The sequence below is a fragment of the Coloeus monedula genome (genome assembly GCF_965178545.1).
Source record: "Coloeus monedula genome assembly, chromosome: Z".
Classification (NCBI taxonomy): Eukaryota; Metazoa; Chordata; class Aves; order Passeriformes; family Corvidae; genus Coloeus; species Coloeus monedula.
Window position 1 is genome coordinate 74,948,919 of NC_138822.1, and position 26,272 is coordinate 74,975,190.

The 26,272-nt window shown below is 43.8% G+C and overlaps 1 protein-coding gene across 1 annotated transcript in view; it reads left to right on the forward strand.

Annotated features, from left to right (window-relative positions):
- Positions 1-26,272, forward strand: part of PDZD2 (PDZ domain containing 2) — a gene marked incomplete at its 5' end in the record, with an annotated part of 135,253 nt that overhangs the window by 68,576 nt on the left and 40,405 nt on the right. Inside the window, 4 exons of the mRNA XM_082302084.1 lie at positions 2,260-2,662; positions 15,436-15,578; positions 16,265-16,397; positions 18,508-18,675. Of these exons, the coding sequence (XP_082158210.1) occupies positions 2,260-2,662; positions 15,436-15,578; positions 16,265-16,397; positions 18,508-18,675 (847 nt within the window). The remainder of the gene's footprint in view (positions 1-2,259; positions 2,663-15,435; positions 15,579-16,264; positions 16,398-18,507; positions 18,676-26,272) is intronic.

The following is a 26,272-nucleotide window of genomic DNA, read 5'->3' on the forward strand; positions in this document are numbered from 1 at the left end:
TTCAGCCATTTGGAAAAAGATGGGTTTAGGGCTTTATTTAAATACTCTTTATGTCTGGAGAAGGGGGAGGAAAAAAGGATTGCCTGGTGAAAACTGAAAGGACTGTCCAGGGAGTTGGAGTTCAGTTTATATTCACTGGGAACTTTGGCACAGCAAGCATACTTGTCCTTCCCGTCTGTTGCTCCAGGGCTGCTGTTAAGGTTATTTAGTTGTGGTATTCATTTGAACATCAGTCTTCCTAATTAAATATAAGTGATTTGAATGCTGATGTTGTCTGTGGGGGATATTGAAGCTTTGGGAAGAAGTGGAGTGAAAATACCAGCTCTTGTCCCTGATCAGAAACACACACCCATTATGTTACTTCCAGCCACTGCCAGGCTGGTCTGGATTACTTTGAGTAGTTGAGAGTGCTTTCCTCACTCGTTTGCTTCAGGGGTTATCATAGCTGCTTTTCCTGTTTTGCCGTTAAGTCACCTCTGTGCAGGATTATGTTTGAAGGATTTATTTTAAGGCCAAACAACTTTCAAGACAGGGAAAGGGAAAATTAGCCTACAAGCAGCAGGGATGGAAAAAACTTGGTGGCAGACTCCTGAGTGGTTCCTCCTCTCTCAAGCGCAAGTGCTGTGCTATTTTCTCTCATGATCTATGGTTCAACTCCACACCTAGCTTCTCATCTCCACTAAAAGCTGTAGGTTCAGCAGCTGCTCCATATTAGTGAAGAGATCATTGTAGCAGAGGCTTATTTGATGCTCTGGGAAGTTCATGCTGCCTCCACTAGTGAGAAAGGCAATATAGTTTTGGGGCCTAAATTAGTGTGAAAGGGCACATACAAACCTGCTATGTACAAATTCCAGCTTGTTTGTACTCTCAGTTGGTTACACCCTTGGCTCAGAACCCAAATATTTCAAGAATTTGGGTTGAGGTATATCCTTTCCTAAGAGAGGCATGAAGTTAGATTCCCCTTTTGCATCAGTGAGTGCAGTTTCTGTAAGGTCACAGAGGGTTTGTTTGAAGCAGAAATGTTAATTGCTCCAAGGCATGTCCAGAGACTTCGGGAGCGGAGCCGATGTGTTGCTCTGGTAGGAGAACCTGGGGGCTGCTCCTTGCACAGCTGAGATCACTTGGCCCCTGTTTTGACTGGAATATGCTTGCTATGAAGGAAACCCACCTGATTTCCATGTCCCTATAAAGAAGTTGGGATGCCTTGTAGTGCCATGCTTTGCTGTACTGGGGCCGTTGGTGCTGTGCCTGTGATGCCATGAAGATTTTTTGCCTTTTCTTTTATACCCGTGTTACACCTTTTTTACAACTTCTGTATTCCTAGTGCTTTTTGCCTACATTCTTGGACTTGTTTGTCAAGCTAAGAGACTAAACATTTTAGAAGCTTCTTAGCTAGGGATCAGTGTGCCCCGGACCCCAAGGTCCTCTCCAGAACACATTCTGTAAACTAAGATAGAACCATCCAGGGGAAGGTTCCTTGGGTAGGGGGCTCACTTGAGCCTCTCATTAGAGAATCTTTAATAGATATGCTAATTAATAAAAACCTATAATGTCATACCCGATCTTTTGGGGTGGGCATTCTGTGGGGTGCATTTCAATGCACGTGACCTGGACGTGTGCACCTAAGGATCCTTAAAATAAATACCAAGGTAAAATCCCTTTTCCCCTTCTAACCATGTATGACTCTTGATTTTAAGACCAGGAAAAGGCATCACCTGCTTACCCTAGTGGCTGATTTTTTGTTTTCCCTGAGGCCTTCAAAGCATGTACGTATTCTGAAACAGAAGATTAGTTTCAGTAAGGAGGCTCATTTCAGATGCAGATGCTCTGTGGGCTGCTGCACAAATGAAGCCTGCCTGATTTTCAATTTTTTTTTAGAAGATATTTATTTTAATTCTCTGCTGGAAACATTCTCTGCTTTGCTTTCCTTATTCCACCTTTCTATGTTGCTGTGCTGCAGGTATGGAGGTCAGGGTCATGGGAACTGGTGGCATTTACCAGCTGTCACGTTACGCTGTGGTGGGATCAGCCTGGGTGGCTGGTAGGGCTGTTTTTTATTCCTGGTATTTTCTTCCAATACTGAGGAAAGAGAGCATTTGCCAATGCCTCGAGTTGTCCTAACGTGTCCATACATCAGGTAATCAGCTGGCTGAGACAGTGCATGAACATCACAGGGCGCAGTGTGCTGGGATGCCGGGGTGGGACGCAGGCGCTGCGGGGTGAGTGGTTGGCAATCCTCACGCATCCCTTTCCTTGCAGTTACCTGGCCGAGCAGTGCTGGAATGGCGGCTTCGTCTACCTGATCATGTTGCGCCGCATCAAGCGCAAAGCCCCTCTGCCTCCCTCCAACGGCAACAACAGCAACAGCTGTGATCCCAAAGCCAAGCCCAGCCCCGAGCCCGGAGAAAGAGCTGCTCAAAATGGGAAAAGGACCAGGAAGTTTGGGGTCATCACTAGGACACCAGGCAGCAAGGACAGCAAGGAGAAGCTGGGCTCAGAGCACGGGAATGGGCACTGCACCCCGATGGAGGTGGAGGTTGCTCAGCCAGAGACCTCTGAAGCAGAAAGCAACGGGGAAGAGCAGCACCAGGGCACCGGGGCACCGTACCGGGGCCGGCTGTCAGATGGTGGCATGCCAGACATTGGGGACCAGGCTGCCCAGGTATGTTTGCTTTGTTCCTTCTAGAGAAGGAAGCAGCAGGTATGCAAGCAAATTAGGTTGATTTCTCAAATCAGTTCTCTTGTTTCAATGCTCTGGCCTTGGGCTGACCCTGTAGGTGACAAAACAAGCTGTCAGGGTACGCAGCTGTGGGATGGGGTTTTAAAACGGGGCAGGAGGATTGGGGAGTTAAATAATAATTGTTGGAAACCTCTGTCATACTCCATCTCTGTTGGAGGGGAAGGTCCTTCAATCTCTTGACCTGCCAGAGTTGGCCTTAGGATTTTTTGTTGAGGCAACTCATGACCCTACAACACTGGAGCAGGCGGTGTCAGTAGAAGATGGTAATTTTGTCCTTTGAGGCTTCATGTTTAGCTCTGCTTGAACTTGATGTCACCTTACAATGATGTTAACATTGGGATTGAAGCTTCCCTTTTTGGTGCACCAGACCACGTTGCATGTATTTGTGCTACAAAACTTATTTGGTCAGTGTCTGGGAGCCACATGGAAGTAATTGTGGATTTTGCTCAGAGTTGATGAGATGGACAATTTGTTAATACTTGGGACGACAGTGGGATCGGGGCTTTCATTGCTTCTCTCTTTGTCCTAATGGAGATCTTGGGGTTTGTTGCTTGTCTAGAATTGCAGCATTTCTGGATGGAGGAAAATAACCCAAGCCTTGATCAGGTTTCAGTATGCATCTATCATCAGAAGCACTGTCTGCCAATCTTTCCAGAGGCACTGATAGTATAAACAGATGAAGGCTACTTTGCTGAGCTTGGGGCTGGCTGCAGCAGCTGGTTTTGGTTTTAAGACTTCAAAGCTGGTGACAAAGCACTGTGAGTGGACATCTCATCACTAAATTCTGTTGAGAAAAGCAGGGGATTAAATGTGCCCTCTGAATGAGTGCTCCTCAGCACTACTCCAGGGTAGTGGTGATCGCGGTTGTGAAGTTACAGTAATTTAATTTAAAGTACTTCGTAGGAGCTAAAAGCAATTTTAAAAAAGCTCTGGTTTTTAAAGAAGCATAATTGCAAAAACTTGCTCTTCACATCAGTGAGACATGTTGGATTTTATGGTGCAACAGAAAGGGTAGGGTGTTTGTGTGTGTGTTCTTGCAAGCCTCATAACTGTAGTCATTCTGAAAGAAAACATTAAAAGCTTAAAAATAAATAAGTGAATCATTTGGTATTTTGAAAGCTCTGGTCCATATAAAAACTTGCTGAATCTGTTCTGAAGATGTCTAATTAAACACATGTTATAAATGAAGTTGATCAGACATTTTTTTTGAAGTGGAAAGCCAAAAATATATATATGTGAAAAAAAAAAGAAGCTTTTGATCCAGAGCCATCTTGTTCTAGGGCTACCTTGATGTTTTGAATCATTTTGGTCTGAGGAGTAAATTGTTAAATTCAGAACATATATATATATCAATGTGAGCAATAAATACATTTTTAATGCAAAGCACATACAAGATGGCTTTGTAAAACGTAAAAACATAGCTGAGGCACTGGAAAAATTCAAGAGCTATAATCTTTTCAGTTGTGGTGTAGTGTCGTTTAGTAAAATTGCTTCTTTTTTTTTCTTATTTCCTTCCCCCCCTAATATTTTGCTTAGAAATATGACCTCTGTCTGTGTCAGTACTAATTACGTTTTCCTGACAGTTGAATGAGGAGAAATGTGAATAGATGGAGCCTGAATACGTGCCTAGCTCATCCTTTGCTTTTTAAAGACCAGGGGTCCTTAGAGAAGCCCATCACTTAACAGCATCTGTGGGGTAGCTGCTATCAGAGTAATGAGTGGCTTACTTCAGTTTCTTAATAAGTATTGAATTGGGATGGTGAATAAAATTTTCAAAATTATTTGTGTCCTGTTAAAAAAAAAAAAAAAAAAAAAAAGGGAAAAAAGGTAAGGAGTAAATACACTTGGGAGCCTCAGATCTCACAGCTCCATTTTCAAAGCGTGACCTGGCACTCAGGCATATGAGATCCAGTCGTGTCAGGAGCCTTTTGGAAACGGCATCCAGGATGTCCTGTCAGAAGCTGCAGCCTCCTTCCAGGCTTCAAAGAGTGAGCCAAACCTCCTGTAGCTGCAGGATGAGTTATCTCCTCCTGAGCAGGGACAAGGGGCATTGGCAGGGCACCCTCTCCGTGGGGAAAGCAGCTCCATCCCCACTGCCTGCCCCATGCTTGCCATCTCCTCCACATGTTGACTAATTGACTATCCAGGGCTGTCAGCCATGTGCCCTTGGGGAGCACTATATTTGCTTTCAAGGGGGAGAGGCAGCCTGTGGCGGACAAAGAGGTTGGCTGCAGGTGGGAGGAAAGGCTTTGAGAAGCCGCTTGGGGACCTGCATGGATGTGGGAGGACCTTGCTGGTCCTCTGCATTGCTCTTTTTCCACCCCAGGAGGCAGATTGGAGCATTACTGAAACTGCAATGTGTAGTCCAGGAAAATAACCTTTTTTTTTCCTCTCTGTAGAAAGTTAGTTTGAAGTTGTTGTAACCAAAATAAGAGATAAGAGGTTGGGTTGATCTGCATGTCTTCAGCCACTGCTGTGCTGATCCCAGTGGCCAGCTCATGGCCAGTGCCTAGGGCATGTTGTGCTGGGAGTGCTTTTGAGGCATCCACATGTCATTTCAGTGCCTTTGCTTTCAGGGCATTTCTCCCACAAGCACGGGGTTGTTCTGCCATTTTCTCTCCGGCTCACAACAGCAATGCTGGATTGTGAAACAGGCAAGAGGAATACTGTTTGTCAAGTGAACCTGCCAGGAGATTCCTGTGTTACTGGTTTGTGTGCATGTGCCAGTCCCCTTCTTCAGGCTTGCTTTCATCTTTCAGATCTTGATCTTCTCTCCTTGCACTTGGCATTGCTATCACCATGTATAAACAAATCTGCTAGGCTGTCTGCTGGTATGTAACCCTCAGTAAATATTGTACCTGTCAATTAGCAGGCAGCATTTAATGTTTACAGGTGGTTAAGTTATGCTGCAATATTTTTAGGATGAACATAAATGCCTTTTAAAAATGTGGGGATTCAAAGCAGCAAAGCTGTGTATCTGCCTGGCAGGAAGATCTCTAAGATCTGGAAACCAGACCTGACCTTGGAGAGGACCCAGGCTAGCAGCAGTGGGAGTCAAGGGCAGTGATTTAAGATTAGGCAATCTCTGAGCTGGAGTAATGATCCATCACATCCTGGGAAGATTGGGGAGCTTAAATACAGATATCAAAGTTTACTTGTTTTATTCAGTGGCCTGAGACAGGGTGTAGTTTTGCAGGCTGGTAATTATACAGGCACAGATGGAAGAGGAATATGGGAAGGGTCTGATGGAGTCCATTAAAAATGATAAAGAAAAGGAAACTGTGAGGTTTCCTCACAATATACCAGTCCCGTGGTTTCAGTGTGTTGACTGGTAGGACAGAATCCCTCCGTTTTGTTCTCAATTTCTCTGTCGTGGTGTTTTTGGAAGACCTGCAGACTGCTTCTGTAGCCGCTCAGCCCCTAAGGAGTACCCAGAGATGGCCAGATACAGCTGGCATGGGCAGGGATCAGAAGTAGGACTGAGGTTTGCAAAGACCAGATTAGGCATGTGAGGGGCGGGAGTCTGGTTGTCAAAGGGGACTTAAACTGATCCAGGTTTGGCTGGCATGATGAGAGGCTTTCACTGATTAAGCCAGAGGGAGCTTGGACAAAGATGAGTTGTACCAGAACAGACTGGCCACCTTGGCTTCTTCCTGCCCCAGCAGGATGCTCTGAAAGCCCTTTAAAAGCCAGCTGTTAGGAGCAAAACCAAGACACCCCCATAATGCTCTTGAATCCTCTTACTTCTTTGTAAGTATCCAAATTTTTAAGGGCTTGGAATCCAGATCCAAATTTATCAGTGACTGGTGGAAACTGTCTACAGGACATTGGGCTGAGTGAAAGTGCTTTAATAGTTAATGGAGGCAGGTAAGAGGGGCTGGGACTGTGCATTTCAGTATTTCTCCAGTGCCAGAGATACATGGCACAGGAGGAGTTCAGGGTGTCGTGGGTGGTGGTGGAGGCACTGTGGGGTGGGGTTGTGGTGGGATGCCTTTCCAGGATGGAAACAGATCAGCATCCAGTGGCCCTGGCAACTGTGTGAGATGCTTTTTTAAAGTCAGTGTGCCATCTATTATCAAAAGGAGAGAAAGGGGATAGCAAGGGAACTTCAATGCCTTGCCTTCTAGAGGTTTTGGGTAGGTCTGGGTTATGGCGGTGCTTCAGGATCTTGGCTCCATGCTGTTAACCCCATTACTCTGGTCACAGCCACCAGAGCAGTGTGCCTGCCTAGCCAGCTTTGCTCTTACAGCGCAACTGAGCCCAGCTTGCATGGACCACAGCCCCCTCCAGACATGTGAGCTTGTACACAGGTGCACACAGACTTGTGTGTATGTAGAGAACCAGCCAGAATTTCCTTTTTTACTGCTCCAACTGCATGGTACATTTTATCAGCAGCTCTCTTCATTCTTCAGGCCCATCATTGCTTTCTTACTGACGTGGCTCATCTCAGGTGGGGATGAATGCTTTTGAATTGCATTTTACTTTGCAGTTAAGGAAGGCTGACAGCCTTTCTATAGCAGTTCTTGCCAATTAGTGTTGGTAAATGCCAGCATTACCTTGACTTTTGGTTAGTGGAAAATGTTCCTTATCTTGCCTAGCAGAAGAGGAAGGCTAATAGCACATTACAGGAATCAAAACATGAGGCTTGAGATAATGCAATGGCTTTAAGCATTTTACTATTTTGTTAAAATTGATGGGGAAAAAAAATTCTCACCCTTTTGCTGTACCAAAATGAAAAACTTACTGTGAGCAAGGTAGTCCAGTACAGCTACTGTAGCTAAGTTGCTTTACGTCAATTTTTTTGGCAACCTAAGCAGTAATTACTGTTTCATCAAGGCTTTTATAGGATTCTTATGATGCATGATTTAGACATAAGTAACACTGGTTTTAGGTGTTAATGTAGATACTTTTAGTCATGTAAAGGCCTTCCTCAGAATCTGATTCAGTTCTTAATGTCTTTTTATCTGTTGTGTTTTCTTCCAACTTTCATTAACATTGATCCCGAGGCTATCTACTGTCTTGAAGTTTTAATGTGCACTGTGATAAGCTTGTCTTCCCTCTTTGTTGCCTGTTTTGGGTTGTAAACTCTCTGAGGGACAAGGGCTGTCTTTTAATTGTAGCTGTACAGCACTTACAAAACTTGGCCTTGTTTTTGCTTGGGGTTTTAGGAAGTGCTTTGATGTAACTAGCAGTGAAATTACAGTTAATATTTTTTGCTGCCAGTTATATCCCACCTCGTCATAAAACAGCAATTGTCACAATTTTCTGGGGTTAAGTTGCTTGCTGCCAGATTTTTTCAACTGACTTATGATTCTGCTTGCCTTTGCTGTGATTAAGTGATAGCTACAGCTGTGGTGCTGTAGATTTTAATTTTGAATAGCAACCAGTCCTTTTATCTTGTTTTGTTCTGAATTTTCCAAGGGTGCTTGGATGTAGAGATAGTCTGGAAATGGATAAGTTACAGTGTGTTGGTTTTACTGTGTCACCTTGAAATGAGGTCCTCACTCTTGGGAATGAGCTGTCCCCAAAGGCAGCACAGGAATGTTTGAGGTTATATTGCAGGAGGTCTCAACCATACTCAAGCTATCAAAAACCATAGGTGAGAGCACCACTGTGAAAGCATTTCCCACCTACACAGAAAGTGGGTGTTCGGGGGTTTTTTTTTTTAATATTTTGTGTACTATGTTAAAGAAACAGCAAACTCACAACTGAAATGCAAATGCCTAGCTTTAGCTGAAATGTAAGTTCACACCATTTTATGTTTTAATCATTAAATGCCAATAGTTGAAACCAAGTGGATGTGCCTAAAAATAGAGTACGCTGTTTGCTTAAGTGCTGTAATGTTTCAGGTGTTTGTTGGAATTATAAAGCTACATACACTTAATTTGTGAGGCAGAGTGCTGAAAGCACTTAGCAAACCCAAAAGATTCCTGTTGTGGACAGATGTAATACCAGTCCCCATGAGAGACCGCTCTTTGGCTGACATCAGAGTGTGGTGACCTCCTCTAGGCTGGGCTTTAATCCTATTGCAGGCTGCAAGGGTGTTTTATGAGAAACTTCAGACTAACCAACCAGCCATTCCCTATGGCCCAGTAAGAGCATGAGACTGGGTCAGGTACTCAGTGGAGTGCAAACACCTGTAACCCTTTAAAAGCCTGAGCTCCTCAGGGCAATTGCGAGGCAGAAGCCCCCCAGGGCCAGAGACAGAGGAGAAGATCCTTTGTCTGATCTCACAGTTAAGATTCAGTTGATGGCAAGAGTGGAACAGCTCAGGGAGGTGCAATCCAAATGGTGATGGCTCAGGATGACAAATGACTCCAGCAGACTTTTGTAAGGGGTGATGGTATAGTTCAGGTGCTTGCACTGGCTGATAAAATGTTTAAAGTCCTTGCCAAGGAGATGATGTCAACAAGCAGTCTGTCTCAGCAGATGGATCCCTGGGTGACCGTCTTGTTTTAAGTTGTGGAATATTCATCCACGCTGCTCTGCTGCCTGTTTCGTGTGTTTTAATGATGTGTTTGTGTTTGGGGGAGGGTATGTTTTGCTTCTTACTGTTCCCCAGGCTTCATCCCCTAGGACACTTCTCTTTTCACAGGGAAAGTACTCATATTTCAGTGAAAAGATGCCAAGTGTCTGGCGGCTGTTTGTCCAAACAAGGGGACTTGTGAGATCAGGAACCAACACTTGAACACAATCACAGTTGTGTCTGTGCTCCTGGCTCCTAATTTGAGGACATGGAGAGTTCATATTGTCAATGCTGTGTAATTCCTGTTAGGTTTGGGAATTTTCCCCCTCTTTTAAGTAGTGTAGGAGACACACAGTGTATGGCTTGCATCATCCAGATGTAGAAGCCAAAGGCTTCAGTGGTTCAGTGTTAATAAGCTTTCATAGGCAGCAAGGATGGACAAAGAACTCCTGTCTTGGAATTATTTATTGATGAAGAAATTTAAGATTTTTTTCCTCCCCTGCTTTTGATTTATCATGGAGTTGTTTAGCTTGCTTGTGCAACAATGAAAACAAAACCCAGGGTAGTAGATGAAAGCAGGAGTCCTGCTGTCAGACCAACCTTAAAAATAACCTGGCTAAGATCAGACAAAAAATTCATTCATTATCCACTAATTAAATAATTGCTTTGTTACGAACCTGCAAAAATCAGATTTTGGCATGATTTTCTGGTACTGAGTCATTCACATTAATATCTGCTATGTGAAGAGTGATGGCTTTTGACTGTATCTTGAGACTGACACATTCAAGCTGCTCACTTGGTGTGTGATGGTGCAAGATAATTCCCCAGCTACCATCTGTCTGTCCCACCTGCCTGCTGGGGTATGGGCATAGTGGGAGGAGGCGTGATGTGATCCAAGGTGGGGCAGGGAGTAGTGCTTTTAATTTATCTTTAATTTATCCCACATCAGTGAAGGATGCTGGGCAGTGGTATGTGCTGGTATGGCCATCCCAATGTTCTCCCTGTTGATGTAAAGAAGGTTGTTGCACTGCAGGTCTGAATGTCATGCGTTTCTGTTTGGGGCATTTTGTGCTGGTTTTCAGCTCTTTGTGATCAATGTGCTGGTTGCCAGCTGCTGTGAAGCTTATTGAAGTAAATTTTTATAATGCATGGAACTTGGAACTTTCTCTTCAGTGTTGCATTTCCAGAGCAGCTTTGTGGCTGGTGAGGAAGATCTCACTGTTTACTTCTGCTATTCCAAATGGGAAACCCTGTGAAGTTTGTAAGTGGGAACTGGTCCCTGCAGACAGACGGTAAAAATCCATGTTGAATTGTGGAGGGAGGGAGACATCCCGTGGGCTGCATTCAGGTCCATGTCAGTCAGTCAGTGTGTGCATACAGACCTTGCATGGTTATTGATATTCTTATCAGGGCTTATCTCTGTTTTTGTTTTAAAATTTTTACATATTTACATCAGGTTTGCTGCTGTGACAGAAAGCGCTTTTTCATAGACAACTATTTTACATTTTCCATTTTACTGTCTGGCTTTTTAACTACTTACAGCATTTCTGTTTTCCATTTGTTTACACCTTGCTCCTGCCAAGCTTGTCTTTTATTAAAGATTTCAAAGCCTTTGTATACACAGATTTGCAGCTTCTTGAACAGAGCACAGTCAAAATAAGTCAAACCCCTTTAAAATCCCCTGCAATTAGCTAGTGAAGGAGACGCGGGGGAAAGAATGGCTCCAATGTCTTTTGCTCATTTATTTATTTATTTTCCTCGACACTCGGAGGAAAAACGTTCCTTTTTGTTTTATTAATGATGTGCTTATGAAATGGAGCGTTTGATGGTGTGCACTCGGAGCAGGCGGAAGGCAAGCTTCCCCACGTCGTGCTGGCAGCGCGCTCCCTTTCTGATCTGCAGCACTCTTAGTTTATTCCAGATGTACGCTTGCTCTCAGCAGAGGCTGCTTGATGCACAATGGCTTCACAGTGGAGAAAAATGGCCTGTGGGGACCCACTGGAAGCTGCCAGTTGTATTCTCTATTCTCACTTGTGGTCTGTTACATAAAATGACCCTTCCCCTCTGAGCCCCCCACTTTGCAATTAATCCTAGCGGAATATTCATAATGTCTTTTAAAACATTTTAATTATTTGTAACCTAGGCACTTTGAAGTTGATCCGATTCAAGTGGAAAAATCTGGTCGAAAGGGCTGCCTGCTTTGAAAGAGCCAAGTTGGGAGGAAAGTTGAGTCACTAAGAGTGATGTAACTGCAGAGAACAGAAATTAGCCATTAGTTCAGCTGCAGCCTGACTTGACTATTTGTGTTTCTGCTTGCTGTGTGAGGGAAGTAAAAAAATGCAAGTCTGGAAGGGATTTCAAGAGATGACCCAATCTCATCTCCTTCTCTGAGACTGACTTTGACAAATATTGGTTCATCATGTCCATGAAATCCTTTGTTGGGAGGAATCCATGTAGGCAGGGCTGCTGCTGCCTGGGATTACAAGCAAAGTCCATCGGGTGGATCTGGGCAGTCAAGGTTTGTTCAAGTCACTAACAATTAATTTTTGCTTCTTATTCCTTTGAAGCTCTCAAAGCAAGCATGTCTTTCTGAGAGTCCATCCTGGCCAAATCTCAGGTGAACTGCATGATATTTTTTAGATCATCATATACAAGTATTCATCCCATGTTATGTCGTGAGCCTGTTCTCAAGTGCTGCACACAGTGCTTGTGACCTGTCTTTGGTTAAGGGATATAGTTTAGTCTCCTAAGGAGTAACCAAGGCTGGATATCACCTGGTCCCTGGCTTCAGTAGGAGCTGGTAGTGCCTTGCTCTCCACCCTTCATGAGGATTTCTGGAATTTGAGACTGGACTGGCATCAGCTCATCTGTGCTTTGTGCTTGAAGTGTTTTTGCACCAAGAGCTGTGACATGTGCAGATTTCTTGTGTCACTGGTGAACAAAGCTGGGGGGAGGTTATTCTGAGTTATTTGTAAGTGAAGCTGTGAGAACTATACTGAGAGGATGAGAAAATTCAGCTCTTAATAGAAACGTGGAACTGACAGCACCTGAGCAGCAACTGGAATCGTGCAGCCGATCAAAGAAGACCAGTCAGCATTTAAACTCATCCTCTGGGCAGGGATTAAGCAAGCTCCAAGGGCAGTGACATCATACCTGCAAAATGCCAAATCTAACTACACTTGGAGTTTCCTTTGGGTATTGCAAGTCTCTGGAGTGGAGTGAATGCACCAGAATCCTAGCTTTCATTTAAAGACTAAGTGAGCTTGTAGGCTTTTTGTTCATGAAGGAAAGCTTGAAAATATGGTACTTCAAAAATTTTCAAAAAAACCCACATTTATTACTACTTTTTTTTCCCTTTTCTTATATTTTAAAGCATTTAAGTTTTGTGTAGTTGAACCTGAGAGTCTCCAATAACTCAACAAAACCAGCTTTAAGTAAAATTTAAATGCATTTACAAATTCTTGGAATTGGCACAGAGCTTTACTATTAAGGCTTTCCTGTGACTGACTCCCATAAGATGCACATTCAAATCAGCAGCATTTTTAGCCAGCTGTGAAGTATCCCATACTGCTGTGTACAAAAAACACAGCAGCTTAATGGGGAGGGAAAGGGGGTTCTGCTGGACACCCCCTTTCTCCAGAGGCCTTGAGGAAAGGCTGGCAGTCTGCTCCTCAGTACATAGCTTTCAAAATCATGGAGTGACATCCCTCAGAGGTATGTGTGTATTGGTGGGGGGCGTTTGCTTTCAGCGCGTGGTTAAGTGAAGAGCTATGAATGTTTTATGAAGAAAAGGGAAAGAACAGTGAAGGGTTCTGATTTCCAGTCGACGACGCTGGGTTGTTTATTCCCAGTGAAATGCCTGCAGCTGACCAAGGACTGAAGGGACAGCCTTTTCTTACACGGGAGTTGGTGACAGTGGCATTTGAAAATGAGTGAACAAAATACATGTTTGGGCATGTGCCAGATGGTTTTGTTGTCTGTATTGTGGATGTGTTCTTCTGCCCGTGTCTGGACTGCGTAGTGCTTGCAAGTGCTTTTGATTACTTTGCAAGGGCGTTTGATTTTAGTGGGCATTCAAGAGGAATGAGATGGGTGCCTGCATCAAGAGCAGCAGAGTCTTGCCATTTGCTCTTATTAAGTGCTCTGTATATGAATATAAATAAAAAAATTTGGAATTTTTTTGGTAATAAAATGTGTGATAGTGAGGAGTGCTGAGGAGTGCAAGCCAGGCACTGCACGACGGGTCTTGGTGTAACTTACGTTCCCAAAAGCTTTTGCAAGTCATTGAAGGCAATTTTATGACTGCATTGTTAAACTTTATTGAAAGGTCTGCTTCCAAACTGAGTTTAAGAACGGGACATTCAAAGTGACATCTTATGAGGAGAATGGATGATCATCCTTTCAGCTTGGGCTTGGTTGGGGCAGGCAGAGAGATTGTATTTCTCTGTTGTACTGTCTTCATTATGTGTGCAATGTACTTCATAGCAATAAAACTTCTCTGAAGCATTTTCGTGCTGTAGCTCAGTTCTGCTTTTTAACTAGATAAATATAGTTGACTCTTGCCCCTGCATTTAACACAGTGTCTCATGTGTCTAATTTATTTTCAAGTGTCCTCTGTCCTGACATGTCTTGTTACTCAGCAGGGCTTTTATCAAGGCATTGAAGATTCCAGTTAAACCTGCTGGGATATTGCACATCTGCAACGCTTTCAAGTTAACAAATTATCCACAGGTGTATGTTTTCAGGCTCAAACTTTTGGGTAACCTCTTAAGGAACCTGGTTCGGTTTTTCTTTTTCTCCTACCTGTGGTCTAAGGACTGGGATTCATTAGTATCATAGTTGTTACTATTATATTCATGTTAACATTCCCATTAGTAATGTTAGTATTGATAATTATTAATTATTCTTGTTATTTTTCACTTTGTTCTTAAGATATTGTTGTAGATACTGACCTCTTTGTTCCTGTATCTGAAAAAGTTGTATTTAAAAGTTTCAGGGGTCAAGGGAAAAAAAAAAAAAAAAGCACATTTTATTCACTTAATACTCTGATGAAAAACACTGGCCTAAAATCTGCAGGTTGCTTCCACAACCCTTGGGTTTGCTGGTATATTTAGCAGTTCTCCTTCTCAGAAACAAGCAGCAATTTGTGCATGCTCTTCACAGTTTGCTATGAAATTTTAATCATCTTTGCTACTTGGGCGTTTGGGTACTGCAAGAATGTTACTTGTGTGCATAACACACCCAGTCAGAAATAGCTGACCCGGTGCCTGGTGACTACAGCACATAGCTTAAAAATTGCCTCCGAATTGTGCATTTTGCTGTCTTGCAAGCTTGAAAACTTCCAAGGGTTTTTCATAATTCTGTATTCCTGGTTCTTCCCCTCTGTGACAGCGTCCTGGCAACCGCTTTACTTGTCTTGCTTGCTTTTCTCTTTCCTTTTTTGCTCTACTGATACTGTCACACTTGTGTTTCCTTGTGCCCAGTCCTGCCAGTAGGACTCACGGGAACCAGTTTTGTTTTGCATCTCATATTGCTCTGGATTTTGTAAACCGCTTTTTGGATAAATCTTTACATCAATTAAAAATAACCAAAACCAATAAAGGTGTTCTGAACATTGCTTATTACCTTGCTCATACTGAAAATTATTCTCCACAGAGGGTAAATTTGTTATTTACAATCTGTATGACAGCTGCCCAGTAAGAAATACTTGATTGGCAGTTGATAATTTGAAGTTGTTTTCTTTCCTGTGTCTCAAATCCTGCAAACCCCTCTGGAGAGGGAAGCACTGTGTGATGCCAGTCTGGTGCCTGCTGCAACAGCAGCTGCACCACCTGATGTTCAAGGTCCCCCTTGAACCACGTCTTGCTCCTCTGCAGCCCTGCACAGCTCATCCTTGAGTTTTGGCGAAGGGGCTTGAGGCTGCTGGTTGCTTCAGGAAGGATCAGGGCATTGAGAGCAGCGCCTCTGCGTGGCTCAGAAAAGCTGCAAACATCCCTGCAAGGAAACTTCTACGTGCTGACCCTGCTCTGTGCTGCCTCCTCCTTTCCACCTCCTTTGCTTGGACCACAGCTAACATAGCAAAGCTCAGCAGAAACACCAGTATAGCTTGGGCTATACAGGTGTGTGGTGATGGGCAGATAGGTGCTAAATAGCTTCCTCCCGTACCCTCCCAGCCCTCTCCTGGTGTTCCAAATCCAAACTGAAGGACTTTCTGCACGTTTTCTCTCAGCGAGAAGGTTGCCGCATATGGAAGATGCACATCCTGAAGGGGACAGATGGGCTGGGAATCCAGATAACGGGAGGCAGAGGGTCGAAGCGGTCCCCTCACAGCATCATCGTCACCCATGTGGAGGAAGGCGGCTCTGCACACAGGTGAGGTGACAGTGGTGCCTTCATGGTGGTGGGTGTGATGGAATGTCCACGGCCCCTGCTGTTAGCTGGATTCACAAGAAAAGTGTAGGGGTTTTGCCCTCCCACTGTGTGAGGGTGAGAATATGGCATTTTTAGCTTAAAAATACGTTTTTATGTTTGATCACTGAAGCTTGTAGAAGAAGGTTTAGTCCAAACTGTAGACAGATCAAACACTTCCTTGGTGGTTGGAGGGAAAACTAAGGAGCCGCATGGCTTGTAGGGCTTTTCCCCCAAGTTCCTTTTTGGAAGATGTGCCTTTCCCATGGGATCTGTTTTGCAACCCAGGGTGCTCACTGCCAGCCCTGCTGTTCCTGATGGGGTGGAGATGGAGCAGAGATGGGGCTTGCTGCTATTGCCTGACCTAATCCAGTGGGTCACAGAGAAGACTTGTGGGGTTTCAGCCCTGCAAAGAGGGTGAAATGCCCCTGGTTATAACAATGATTTCCTCATTGTGGGAAATTCCATTTCCTCAAAGTGGGCACCTTTCTGAGCCCCGCTTCCTAGAAAGTAACACTAAGTGGTAAGTGCAAGCCTAGCTTAGTAAGGTCACGTGTTGTCCATGCCTCCAAATCCTGCCATGTGCCACTGGAGCCCAGCACTGTGGGAGAACCACCCTGCAGCTCCATGTTCCCGCTCTGTTTCTGCAGGGATGGCAGGCTGATGGCCGGTGACGAGCTTCTCATGATCAACGGGCAGTCACTGGTGGGGCTCTCCCACCAGGATGCCGTGGCCCTCCTTCGCTCGGCCGCTGGCCTGGTGCAGCTGGTGGTCTCTAGCAAGGTACAGACATTTCCTGGGTGGTCTCACAAATGTATATCCACAAATGTTTGTGCAAGTGCTGCGTGAAAAAGGCATATTTTCCATAGGGAATCACATGTGCACGTTTGCTGTGCTAAATTTAAGGCACAGCAAGGGGAAATATATCAGTAGCTGCTGTAAGTCTACGGCAGATCAGCTCAGTATAGTCCGAATTAATGATTTGCTTGTACTGTCACTGTCACTCAGTGTGCAGATGAGTATTTATTCCTGCAGACATTACCTAAGTTCTGGCCAAAACCATTTTCTTAAAATTACATGCTAAGTAAAGCAGGCTGTTCTGAGCCTCGTCTGCTTCCTGCCTGCACAGGCTGTGTACCTCTCATCTCTGTCCTATCTGTGTGCCTGAGATTTCTTCATGATGATCTCTTGGCTCGAGTTCCTTATTTTGTCCTTGTTAATAGTGTGGAGTGGAGCTCTTACAGATAAAGAAACGTGAAATTTCAGGGAAATGAGAGTGGAACTTATTAATCAGTTGGACTCTTCGTTCTGTCTTGATCACAGAAGAGGTTGAGGGGATATTACATAATATTTTCGTTCTTTGTTTAAGAAGATCTTGCTCAGCCCTGTTTGCTCTTCTCCATGGTTCACATCTTGCTTCCCCTGGACCTGGGTTGCCACAGGTGTTTGGTGGGTGGCCAGTCAACTCCCAAAAGTACCCTGGGGTCTCAAATTAGGATGTGTCTGCAAGGTGAGGGTCACCAGGGCCTTTGAGGTGGTGACAGGAATATTGCAGCCCAAGTGGAGCACTTGTATACCTGCGTTTCCAGGGTGTCAGCAAGGCACTGTGTCAGTATTTTTAAATTTTTGATTAGCTTCACCTTCAGATTTCCCCAGCCATCTCAAAGCAGGTTTCTGTGGCTTTAGTGTCTGGATGCTCTTAAGGCTTCCCCAGGCTCTGTATGCATATGTTTTTCAAGAAGAGACACTATTCCACCATATTCAAGGTGAAGAGCCTGTGACTTCTTTAACATTTCTTTTAGACATTGAAGTTCATTGCAGACCTTCTTCAGGATCACAGTCTGGTGTTAACCCCACCAATGTTTTTTCTGAATACACCACACTTTGACCTGAAGTAGGTACATTTTGTGTTTTCCTTAGACAGCTGGGCTCTCCCAAAATACAAGGCAGTAGGCTGCATATATTTCTCCTTAAAATTAAATGCTTGTTCATATGGTCACGTCATCGAAATAATCATCATGCATAAGCTTAGGACATAAAACTTCACTGTCCTGATCAGGCTGTGAATCTGCTTGTCCTGTGCTCTGTGCACTCAGACAGTTTTCATGGCCCTGGAAGGGGGGACTTGGAAAGGCAAGCAGTAGGGAATACAGCCTGTGCTGTGTTTCTGGCAGCCCCAGAAAAGGTGTGGATAGGTGAAGTGTTCCCCAGCAGCTCCCTCTGGGCATTATTTGTTAGCATAGGAATTCAGCTTTGCCTTTTGGCCTGGTGAGTGCTCAATAACACAGAATTTGTTCTAAAAGTAATGAGTCTGTCTGGCCACTGCTTTTGGCTGAGGCACATGTTTGCCTGCCAGAAAAGATGGCAAAGACTGGAAACAGATGCTGGAGCATCAGGACTGACTTGGTAGAGGATTGGTAGGTCAGCTTGCATTGTATTCTCCTAAGTAGGGTTGTCAGTGTATTATTCTTATGTGTGTAGGTAGATAAACATGTGAAGGGAACATCCACAGGGAGGGAACAGGAGCACAGGGGTGTGATTTGGGATGCAGTGGAACGAGTAATGGGGTCTGTCAACTCTCAGACCACTCGCAGTGACGTTTACTAAACCCAAAGTGGGGAGGAACTGGCTGCTGGAGAAGCATTTATTTTAAATTCTCCTTTATGAAATCTAAATGTTTTAAATGTGTACTGGCGTATGTTTACTATATATGCACTTTAAAACCAAGCCTGCTTTTTATAACCAAACCATTAAAAGTTTGAGCACATGGAAGTGTGTAACCAGGGGAAGGATTACCAGGGAGCTCACACTGGGCAGGTGAGATGGAGCAATTTTACTGTGACACTGCTGTTTTTCTGCATGTGATGTAACACATTTTTTGTCTCTCGGGTAGGAATCTTCTGAAGGCGATCTTCTAAAGTATCCTTCTACCAGTTTGCCAGACTTGCTTAGCACTTGCTCAGTCCAAGACTCTGTCTCTTGCACTGACAATAAGGAAAACGAAGAGCCAGAAGAAGAAGATGTGAAAGGAGTGAATGTGTCTCCTGAAAAACTGGTTGCTGTAAGTGTGGTTTTGGTGTGACATTTTTACTCTCTCTCTCTCTCTCTCGATGCCCATTTGCATCTGTCACATTCTTCTATAGCCTGACATGGAGCAGGTCCTCGGGACGAGGCAATCCCATCCCAGCCAGCCGTTCTCCGCACAGGAAGCGGGTGAGAAGCTGGAATGGGGATGGCATTTACCACAGCCCCTGCCATCTCTGCACTGCAGCAAGGCAGCAGCACACGGAGCAGGAGCTCTCGAGACCTCCAGCCTATGTTGCAATCGTGGTTTTGTTTTTCTCTTCGATTGTTTTCCACCCACTTCCACTGCTTTTGTTGGATCTGATGCAAAGTCTCTCGCCGTGCTTACGCAGTTACATGATCTTCTTTCCCCTCCTTTTGTAACAAAACTTCTTTAACAGTTTATGATCCAAGTCTTGAACTTTGTATTTGCTCTGTTGAAGCCAACAGACTCTTTGGAGGAGGGATAGGAATTTCTGGCTGTGAACCATAGTTGAAGTTCCACTGAGTAAATGCTGCCAGTTGATAATCTCACTTGTATTCCCTTCAGGGCTGCATTAAGAAGAGATTAAGTGGGTTATTGTTATTTATTTGTAATGTAGGAGCTCTATGAAACTTCATAGGTCTTCTGGGCCTCTCTTGTATTGTACAGACAAAAAATAAAATGTTTCTAATCTAAAGAGCTTGCGGACTTGTTTTCCAGCAAGGGAAGGCATGTGGATTCACTTGAAGCTTTTATCTATTTCTTATTTTCCCTTCTTGTCTTCCCCTCCCCCTCTTGTCTGTGACAGTTAAAATAAATCAGTTAAGCCTCTGGATGGCTCAGATATGATACTGGTTTGGTGATTTGTTTTGATTTTATATTCTTACGCCTGAGCAAAAAAGGCTGCTCCCCAGGATGAGTCTCATGCTGTAGTCTAGCTGATGCTGGTGTTCACTTCCTACCTGCCTCTCATCTCTGACTTACTTTGAGTCAATGTTTGTAACAATTCTCACTCTCACACATCTCAGTACTCTGACAATTTTGTTATTTCTTCACTGTCTTCTCTGCTATGTGCCAGAGGGCCTTTTTGGGGGGAGGAAGAGAAAAAAAATAAGTGGGGGATGCTTAGCATGCTGATGTTGGTATAGTGTTTGTGTGCTAACTTGAGTGGGCATTTAAGCATTCTTTTGACTATCAAAATACTTCAAATTCTTCTATGTATCATGCTTCCAGTTCTGGTAATTTCTAATAAGGCTATGGCTCCGCAGCACTTAAATATAAAAATCAATTTTGACAAAATTTAATTATGTGTGGCTTCAGGATTAAGCTCTCTGGCATTCCAGTGACTCTTTTAGCACACACGAGGAGTTATTTGTCACTTGGTTGGCTCATGTGTTTTCCAACAACTGTGCCTGGTTGCCAGTGATGGCTTTTTTATCAAGCGTTTCCTTTCCAGATTAATATAATGCTCAGGGAAGCTCAAGATGGTTGAGGTGCACGTGACCATGAGGACACAGCTGCATGAGCCTCCCAGAGCCCTTCAGCTTGGACTTGAGTTTAGAGCCTGATGTCCTTTCGAGTGCCACTGCAGCTGGCAGTGATGGCAGCCACTAACTCAGAGCCAGCTGGGTTTGCCTGCCTGACTGGTATTCTCGCCCCTGATGGCAATAGCTCTGTGCTTTCAGAATACATCATGGAAAGGCTGAGGGGAAATCACAGAAATCTGGGTACAATAAACACTTTAGAAGAGCAGCAGCAAGATTTCCTTTTCTTTGTGTTTTCTGCTTCTATTAATTTCTTTTGTTGAAAGGATGTAATTTAAAGGAATGTAATAAGTTATTGGTGACTCTCTGGGACCTTTTCTGTTTTTGCTTGATCTGCAGCTGAACTCATTGCTTTTCTGATCCAAAGCACAGAATGTGTTTGTGTTCCCCTTGCAATTGCTGTGTCAGCCTCGGAGTGGAGACAGGGCTCTCTGCAGCCTGGGGTGGGCAGTCTGCACAGTGTAAACCTCTCTGCTTTACATCCTCATTGGGTGTGGGCAGCCTGAGCTGAGCTGGGCTGTGCAAATACTGCATACCACCAGCCAGGACAGAGGAAGGTAAATGTATGGAAAAGATAAAATTCATGTGGTTTTTTTCCACCTGGCAAGACTGGGGGGGGATTTTTCATAACAAAGCTTAAAAGCTGATTTCAAGGCCAGTATGAAATCAAAGCATCACAAGATTTTATTTTTAAATATATATAAATGTATAGTCAAATAGCTTATTGCAAAATCGCTTTGGAAATCACTGTTCTTTGCTGCTCTCACGCTTTTGATGATATTCATGTGTCTTCTCTTTCTCTCACATGTATTCCATTATATCTGTACTGTAGATAAGGGATGACAGCGTGACTGAGGATTAAAGCAGGAACTAAGCTGAACTATTTTTAATCAGTGCAAATGTAATTGTATTAGACTTTCGTGATGGGTTGTACTCAAGGGCTGGAGCAGGTAACTGAGACTCTGATCTCAGTCTAAGAGTCAAGACATCTTAGATTTGAAGCTGATTCTCAACTCAGCCCTGTCCAGGAGTTACCTTTCTTACCTCTGACAAGAGGTTAATGGATTTTCTTGTTTACTCTGTGGGGCTTTGGAGGGACTTAAAGGGATGCTGTCAGGTGCTGGGTGGTTATGTCATAATGAGTAATTCAGAGTGGTTTTTTGTCAGCTGAGGCTTCACTGTCCCTTTTCTGACCCAGAACAATGTCTGTCTAATTATTAAGTCTAGAAAATACTACAGAACTTTCAGGAGCTTCTAGGTTTGTCAAAGATGTATTCTGTTGTTAACTTCTCTGTGAATGTAGTTCACTGCTGAGTATTCAAAACCTTAATTAATAGATGTGATGGACTTGCTGCTTTAGCACCTGATTGCCTAAAGGCTGAACCAGGCAGAAAAAAACATCACTTGGAATGAAGGTATCTATTCAAGTCTTCATCCTTGTAGCTACTTAGAACTCAGCTGGACCAGCTCTCGAGGAAACTGATGTAAGTTGTGTCACTGTTTTGAAATGGGCCGCCCCCCCCAAGGTCCCTTCCAACCTGGCTTACTTTAAAATTCTGTGAAATAAAATAATAAAAATGAAAATTATCTTGTCTAGAGGCTGGAGGCCAAAAAGTTTCCCCACAAGCAAGTTGTTTTTTCAACTCTCTTAAGTTCTGCTCCAGCATTTTCAGACAAGGAAGTAGAGTCCGAGCTAGTCAGCTTCTGCAGGATACAGCAGAAGAATTTAGTGGCACTTGAAAACTGTAATTTAAGAGAAATACCACTTTAAGTCTTACTTGAAAGTCCACTTGCTAAGCTTCATTAATAAAAATCACATAATACAATTTTATTTGAGTTTGCTTTTACAGTCTCCTTATGTAAAGCCCTGTTTAACATTAAACATGCCTTAAAGTTCTAACTTTATTCAGCCTTGTGCTGCCAGGCAGAAAAAGGATTACATTAATATCCTTAAAGTGCATTTCTTTCAGAAGTAGTTTGGCCAAAATGTTCCTTAACTTCAGACACGAAACTTCAGAGAGTTGTGTTGTCCTTTAGGACAGCACAACAATTTTAGGGATTTTAAACTCCTCCACCCTAACCCATATTTTGCTGTGTGCAGTTGACACTGCTGTTCTAAAATGTCACTATTTATGTCCAAGTGTGAAATAGGATAATATGATAGTATTTGCCTTGGATGATTTATTTTTAATACTAATTCACTTTTACTAGTTTTTCTGTTGCCTGAAATTGAATCTGTCACTGTATTGCTGGCTGGTGGAGCAACCTGAGAAGTGAACTCTAAAGAGAGGGCTCATCTACCAAGAGTTTGCAAAGTGTCCAATGAATTTGGGGCATTTTTGGTCCCTAGACAGAAGCATGTGCCATTCTTAATTGCTTCAAAAGTTACTTGCCTATGTATGGTTCCATATCTGATGGTCTGAGTATTTTTTTAAACGTTCAGCTTCAGTGACCACCTTCATATTAATGGCTTGAAATTCTAACAAGTTAGTAAACACAGCAAGAGGGTGTCTGCCTCGGAAGGTTTGGATCTGCGGTTGCTGGAGGCAGGGATGGAAGGCTGGGGACTGCTTCTTTGTACTTAAATCTTGTGTTCTCCCTTGGGCATCTGCCAGTCCTGATGCTGGAGGCAGGACCCTGAGCTGAGTCTACTCCATGGAGAATGGAACTGTGCAAAAGAGGAAAGGAGGTCATCCTTACCTCTGCCTTTGGGGGGGGCGCTGGGAAGAGAATTTGCCTCCCTATGCCCAAGCTCACTGTGCAGGCAAGCCCTGGGGACACACCCTCTGGCAGCACCCCCAGCTGCGTGACCCTCTGCTGTGGGTATCAGGGCCTTTCTACTCATATTTAATCATTTTGAGATGACCTGAAGTGTGTGATCTGTGCCATCGCACCAGCACTGGGCACGTTGCATGTGGACACAGCCATGACCCAGCAAGGTCTTCACCCTCCTACCAGGAACAGAAACAGGATGTCTCCTGTTTAAGGTTCCTTGCGTGATCCAGGTTACCTGATCCCTGCCAAAATCCACTTGTGGTTTTCATGCAAGACATGTAACTGAAAGGGGATAAATAAACCTGTTTGGTGAACGTGAAGAATTGCATTTGTTTAGCTAAGTTCCCTCCCTGTTTATATATTTTTTTCTGTGCTGTAGGACTAACTAGTTGTTTTCTGCCATGAGCCTTTCTGTCTTACCAGGGAATCCATACATAATTACCTGTAGCCATGCAAGCATAATGAAGAGGATAACAATGCCATAACTTTAAAAGCAGTCTTGGGGTCAAAAGTTCTTCTGGAAACACTGAGAGAGAATTTCAGAGAAAGCATTAGCATTGAGAAGGAACAGGAAGCATAACTCAACAATTAAATGTGTGCAGAGCCTGGGGAGGGGCCCTCGTTACTTGGAGTACTGGAGTGTTTGTTCCCATTAGGGCACTGCAGTCTCAACACAGGCTGCATAAACATGTCTCACTCCTCAAACAGCACTGCATAGCTGGAAGAAAAGCAAGAAGATGATTTTCCTGGCAGAAATTTGGTTAGCAATGAAATGCTTTACTTAGGGTGGGGGGAAAGGAAGAAATTGAAGAGCCTGGTGTGGGGCTTGGTTATGTCCTGGGAATGGTTCAATAACTTTTTTCATGGTGAGGGCTGGCAATGTTTGCAGATCTTGCCTTCTGCCACATCACCCTTGGAGACGAGGCAGGCAAGGGCTGTGTCCAGCTACACCTTGGCATGGCTCAGAGCTGCTGCTCAGCTGTAAATGCTGAACTTGTTGAAAGTCTGGCTGAACTGTACCTTTCTGAGGTACAGTCTTGTCCAGCATATCCATGGGTGCCCAAGCAGTACCCTTCACCCATGCTGTGGCTGATGAGATGCTGAGTCCTACAGTGACTCCAGAAGCAAGTTTTCAGAGTAAAGTTAGGAATTTGGCCAAGAGGAAATGACAAAATACTTGGAGACCAAATCTTGTTCACACAGATCGTGTTGTTTCTAGAAGCCCTATCACATTAAAATAAGCATTTGTAGTTTGACTTGTTGAGGGTGGGTTGCTCAGCCATGGGCTGATTGTGGTGGTGTGACACTGGTCAGGGCTGGAGGAAGGTGTTGGCACACATCACATGAGCTGGGGGAGGAGGAAGAGTGCTGAAAGGCCCCCAGGGGGTGCAGTGTCACTGAATTACTGGTTTTCATACATTGTAAAATTCACCTGTCAAGGAGACATTAACATGAATGCGTTCTTCATGTCAGGAGGGAGCTCCTCAGAGCACTCATATCGTTCCCTGTGCCTGGCTCCCAGCCCTTCTGGGCCTCTTCCTGCTGCCTCCATCTTTAAGGCAAGACCAGAGAAAACTTTCACCCAGGGGCCGGTACTTGAAGGGTTCTCTGTAGATGTGGTGCAGTCTACAAAATGTGAAATACCTCCTGTTGCTTTGGCTGGTGGAAGATAACTTTCTGACTTGACCATAAATAACAGTGTAGAAAAGGCCCCCAGTTACAATTTTTGCTCTTCCTATGTGATATATTTGAAAGCCAAGTCAGCAGAGTAATAGAAACACAAGTTTATCTACAGTACAGGTTCTGTATGGTCTTTGTTTTTGTGAATGAGGGCTCTTCCCATAAAGCATCAGATACAGTACAGCCTGTCTCTCCTTTGGCTGTTTGGATAACTGCCCAGTTTTGAAGGAGATGAACTGCCTTTAACAAGCTAAAAATAACACCCTCATGGCACTGGAACAAGAGAAATGCTGTCGCAGCCATGCGGTTCACATACATTAGCAGAAGGTTGATACAGGCTCTAGAATTTTTGAGTTAGTGTGGATGTCTCACTACCACATCTGCAAATTTTTGAGCATGTACGCTGTCCAGTCTTGGTTGGGATCGGGTAGAACTCATTTGAGATGTGCTGTGCAGCCTCTATAATATATGAGGCTTCAGATCCTTGAAGATGCAGGTATGAAAGACACTTAATTTTTACATATTCCATGTCTTCTTGTGTACTTAGGATGGTATAAAATGCCAGTTTGGAGTTGAAATCCAGAGCTCCCACCAGTGGCGTCATGGGAATGCTCTCTGCAGCTGTTGGTTGATGTCAGTATTAAGAAGGTCTTGTTTCATTCTCAGGAGAACTGTTTATTTTGAGGCGTGATTATTGCATGTTTTGTCCCTTACTGGGAATAAAAAGGTTGTCATTATTTAAAAAAAAAGAAAAAAAGATGAGCAATTTATTGTTTGTCAGGATGCAAAGGCTCCGGATTTGTGCTAAGCCATGAACTGAGCATGTATTAAACAAAATAATGGAGTAGCTGAACTAGCTTTCACACTGCTTGAGTTCCATGTTTGTCATAGATTCATGGAATCCTTTAGGTCTCTGCTGTTTACTAAGACTGGTCTTCTGGGTTCTCTCTGCAGCACATAGAGACATCTCGTGGGCAGTGACTAAACTACATGGAAAGCATGTGTCCTGCTTTTTTGATGTTTGGGGCGGAAAAAAGGATAAAGCATAAAAAGGAGAACAGGAGGGATCTGTTTGTGTGCATTTGATTTTCTTTAGCTCAAAAGCTGTTTCTAGTGAAAATCATAGTATACTGCAGAAGAAGAGTAATCTGGTCCAAAAAGGATTGGGAGCTGTTTAGCTGGGAGCATCTTCCAAGTGCATGTGTTGTCTGCGATATGTGTTTCTTGGAAAACTTGGCTGCCTTAGCCATTTCCTGCATTTCTTCTTGTTTAAAAGGATATTTTTTAGAAGATTTTTTTCTCTTCAAAACATTATTAATAATTTTAGTGACTCTTTGGAAGTCTGAAAATGGAGTCTGCTTTGCTTAGTTGCAGCTCTTGACCAGTGAGTCATTGGAGCCAGCACAGCTGGGATCCTGCTACATCAAGAATCTGCCAGCATCCTCTGAACATGGTCAACACATTGTGGCTCCTGCTATCACACACATTCAAGAAGGTTTTGGAGAGTCTTGTAAAAAATAAATACAACATTATGGAAGATGAGAGTAGCTCAGCTCTGCCATAGTGCGTTTCCAGTCTGTTTACAGAGTGTGCATAGGCAGATAATGCTGCTG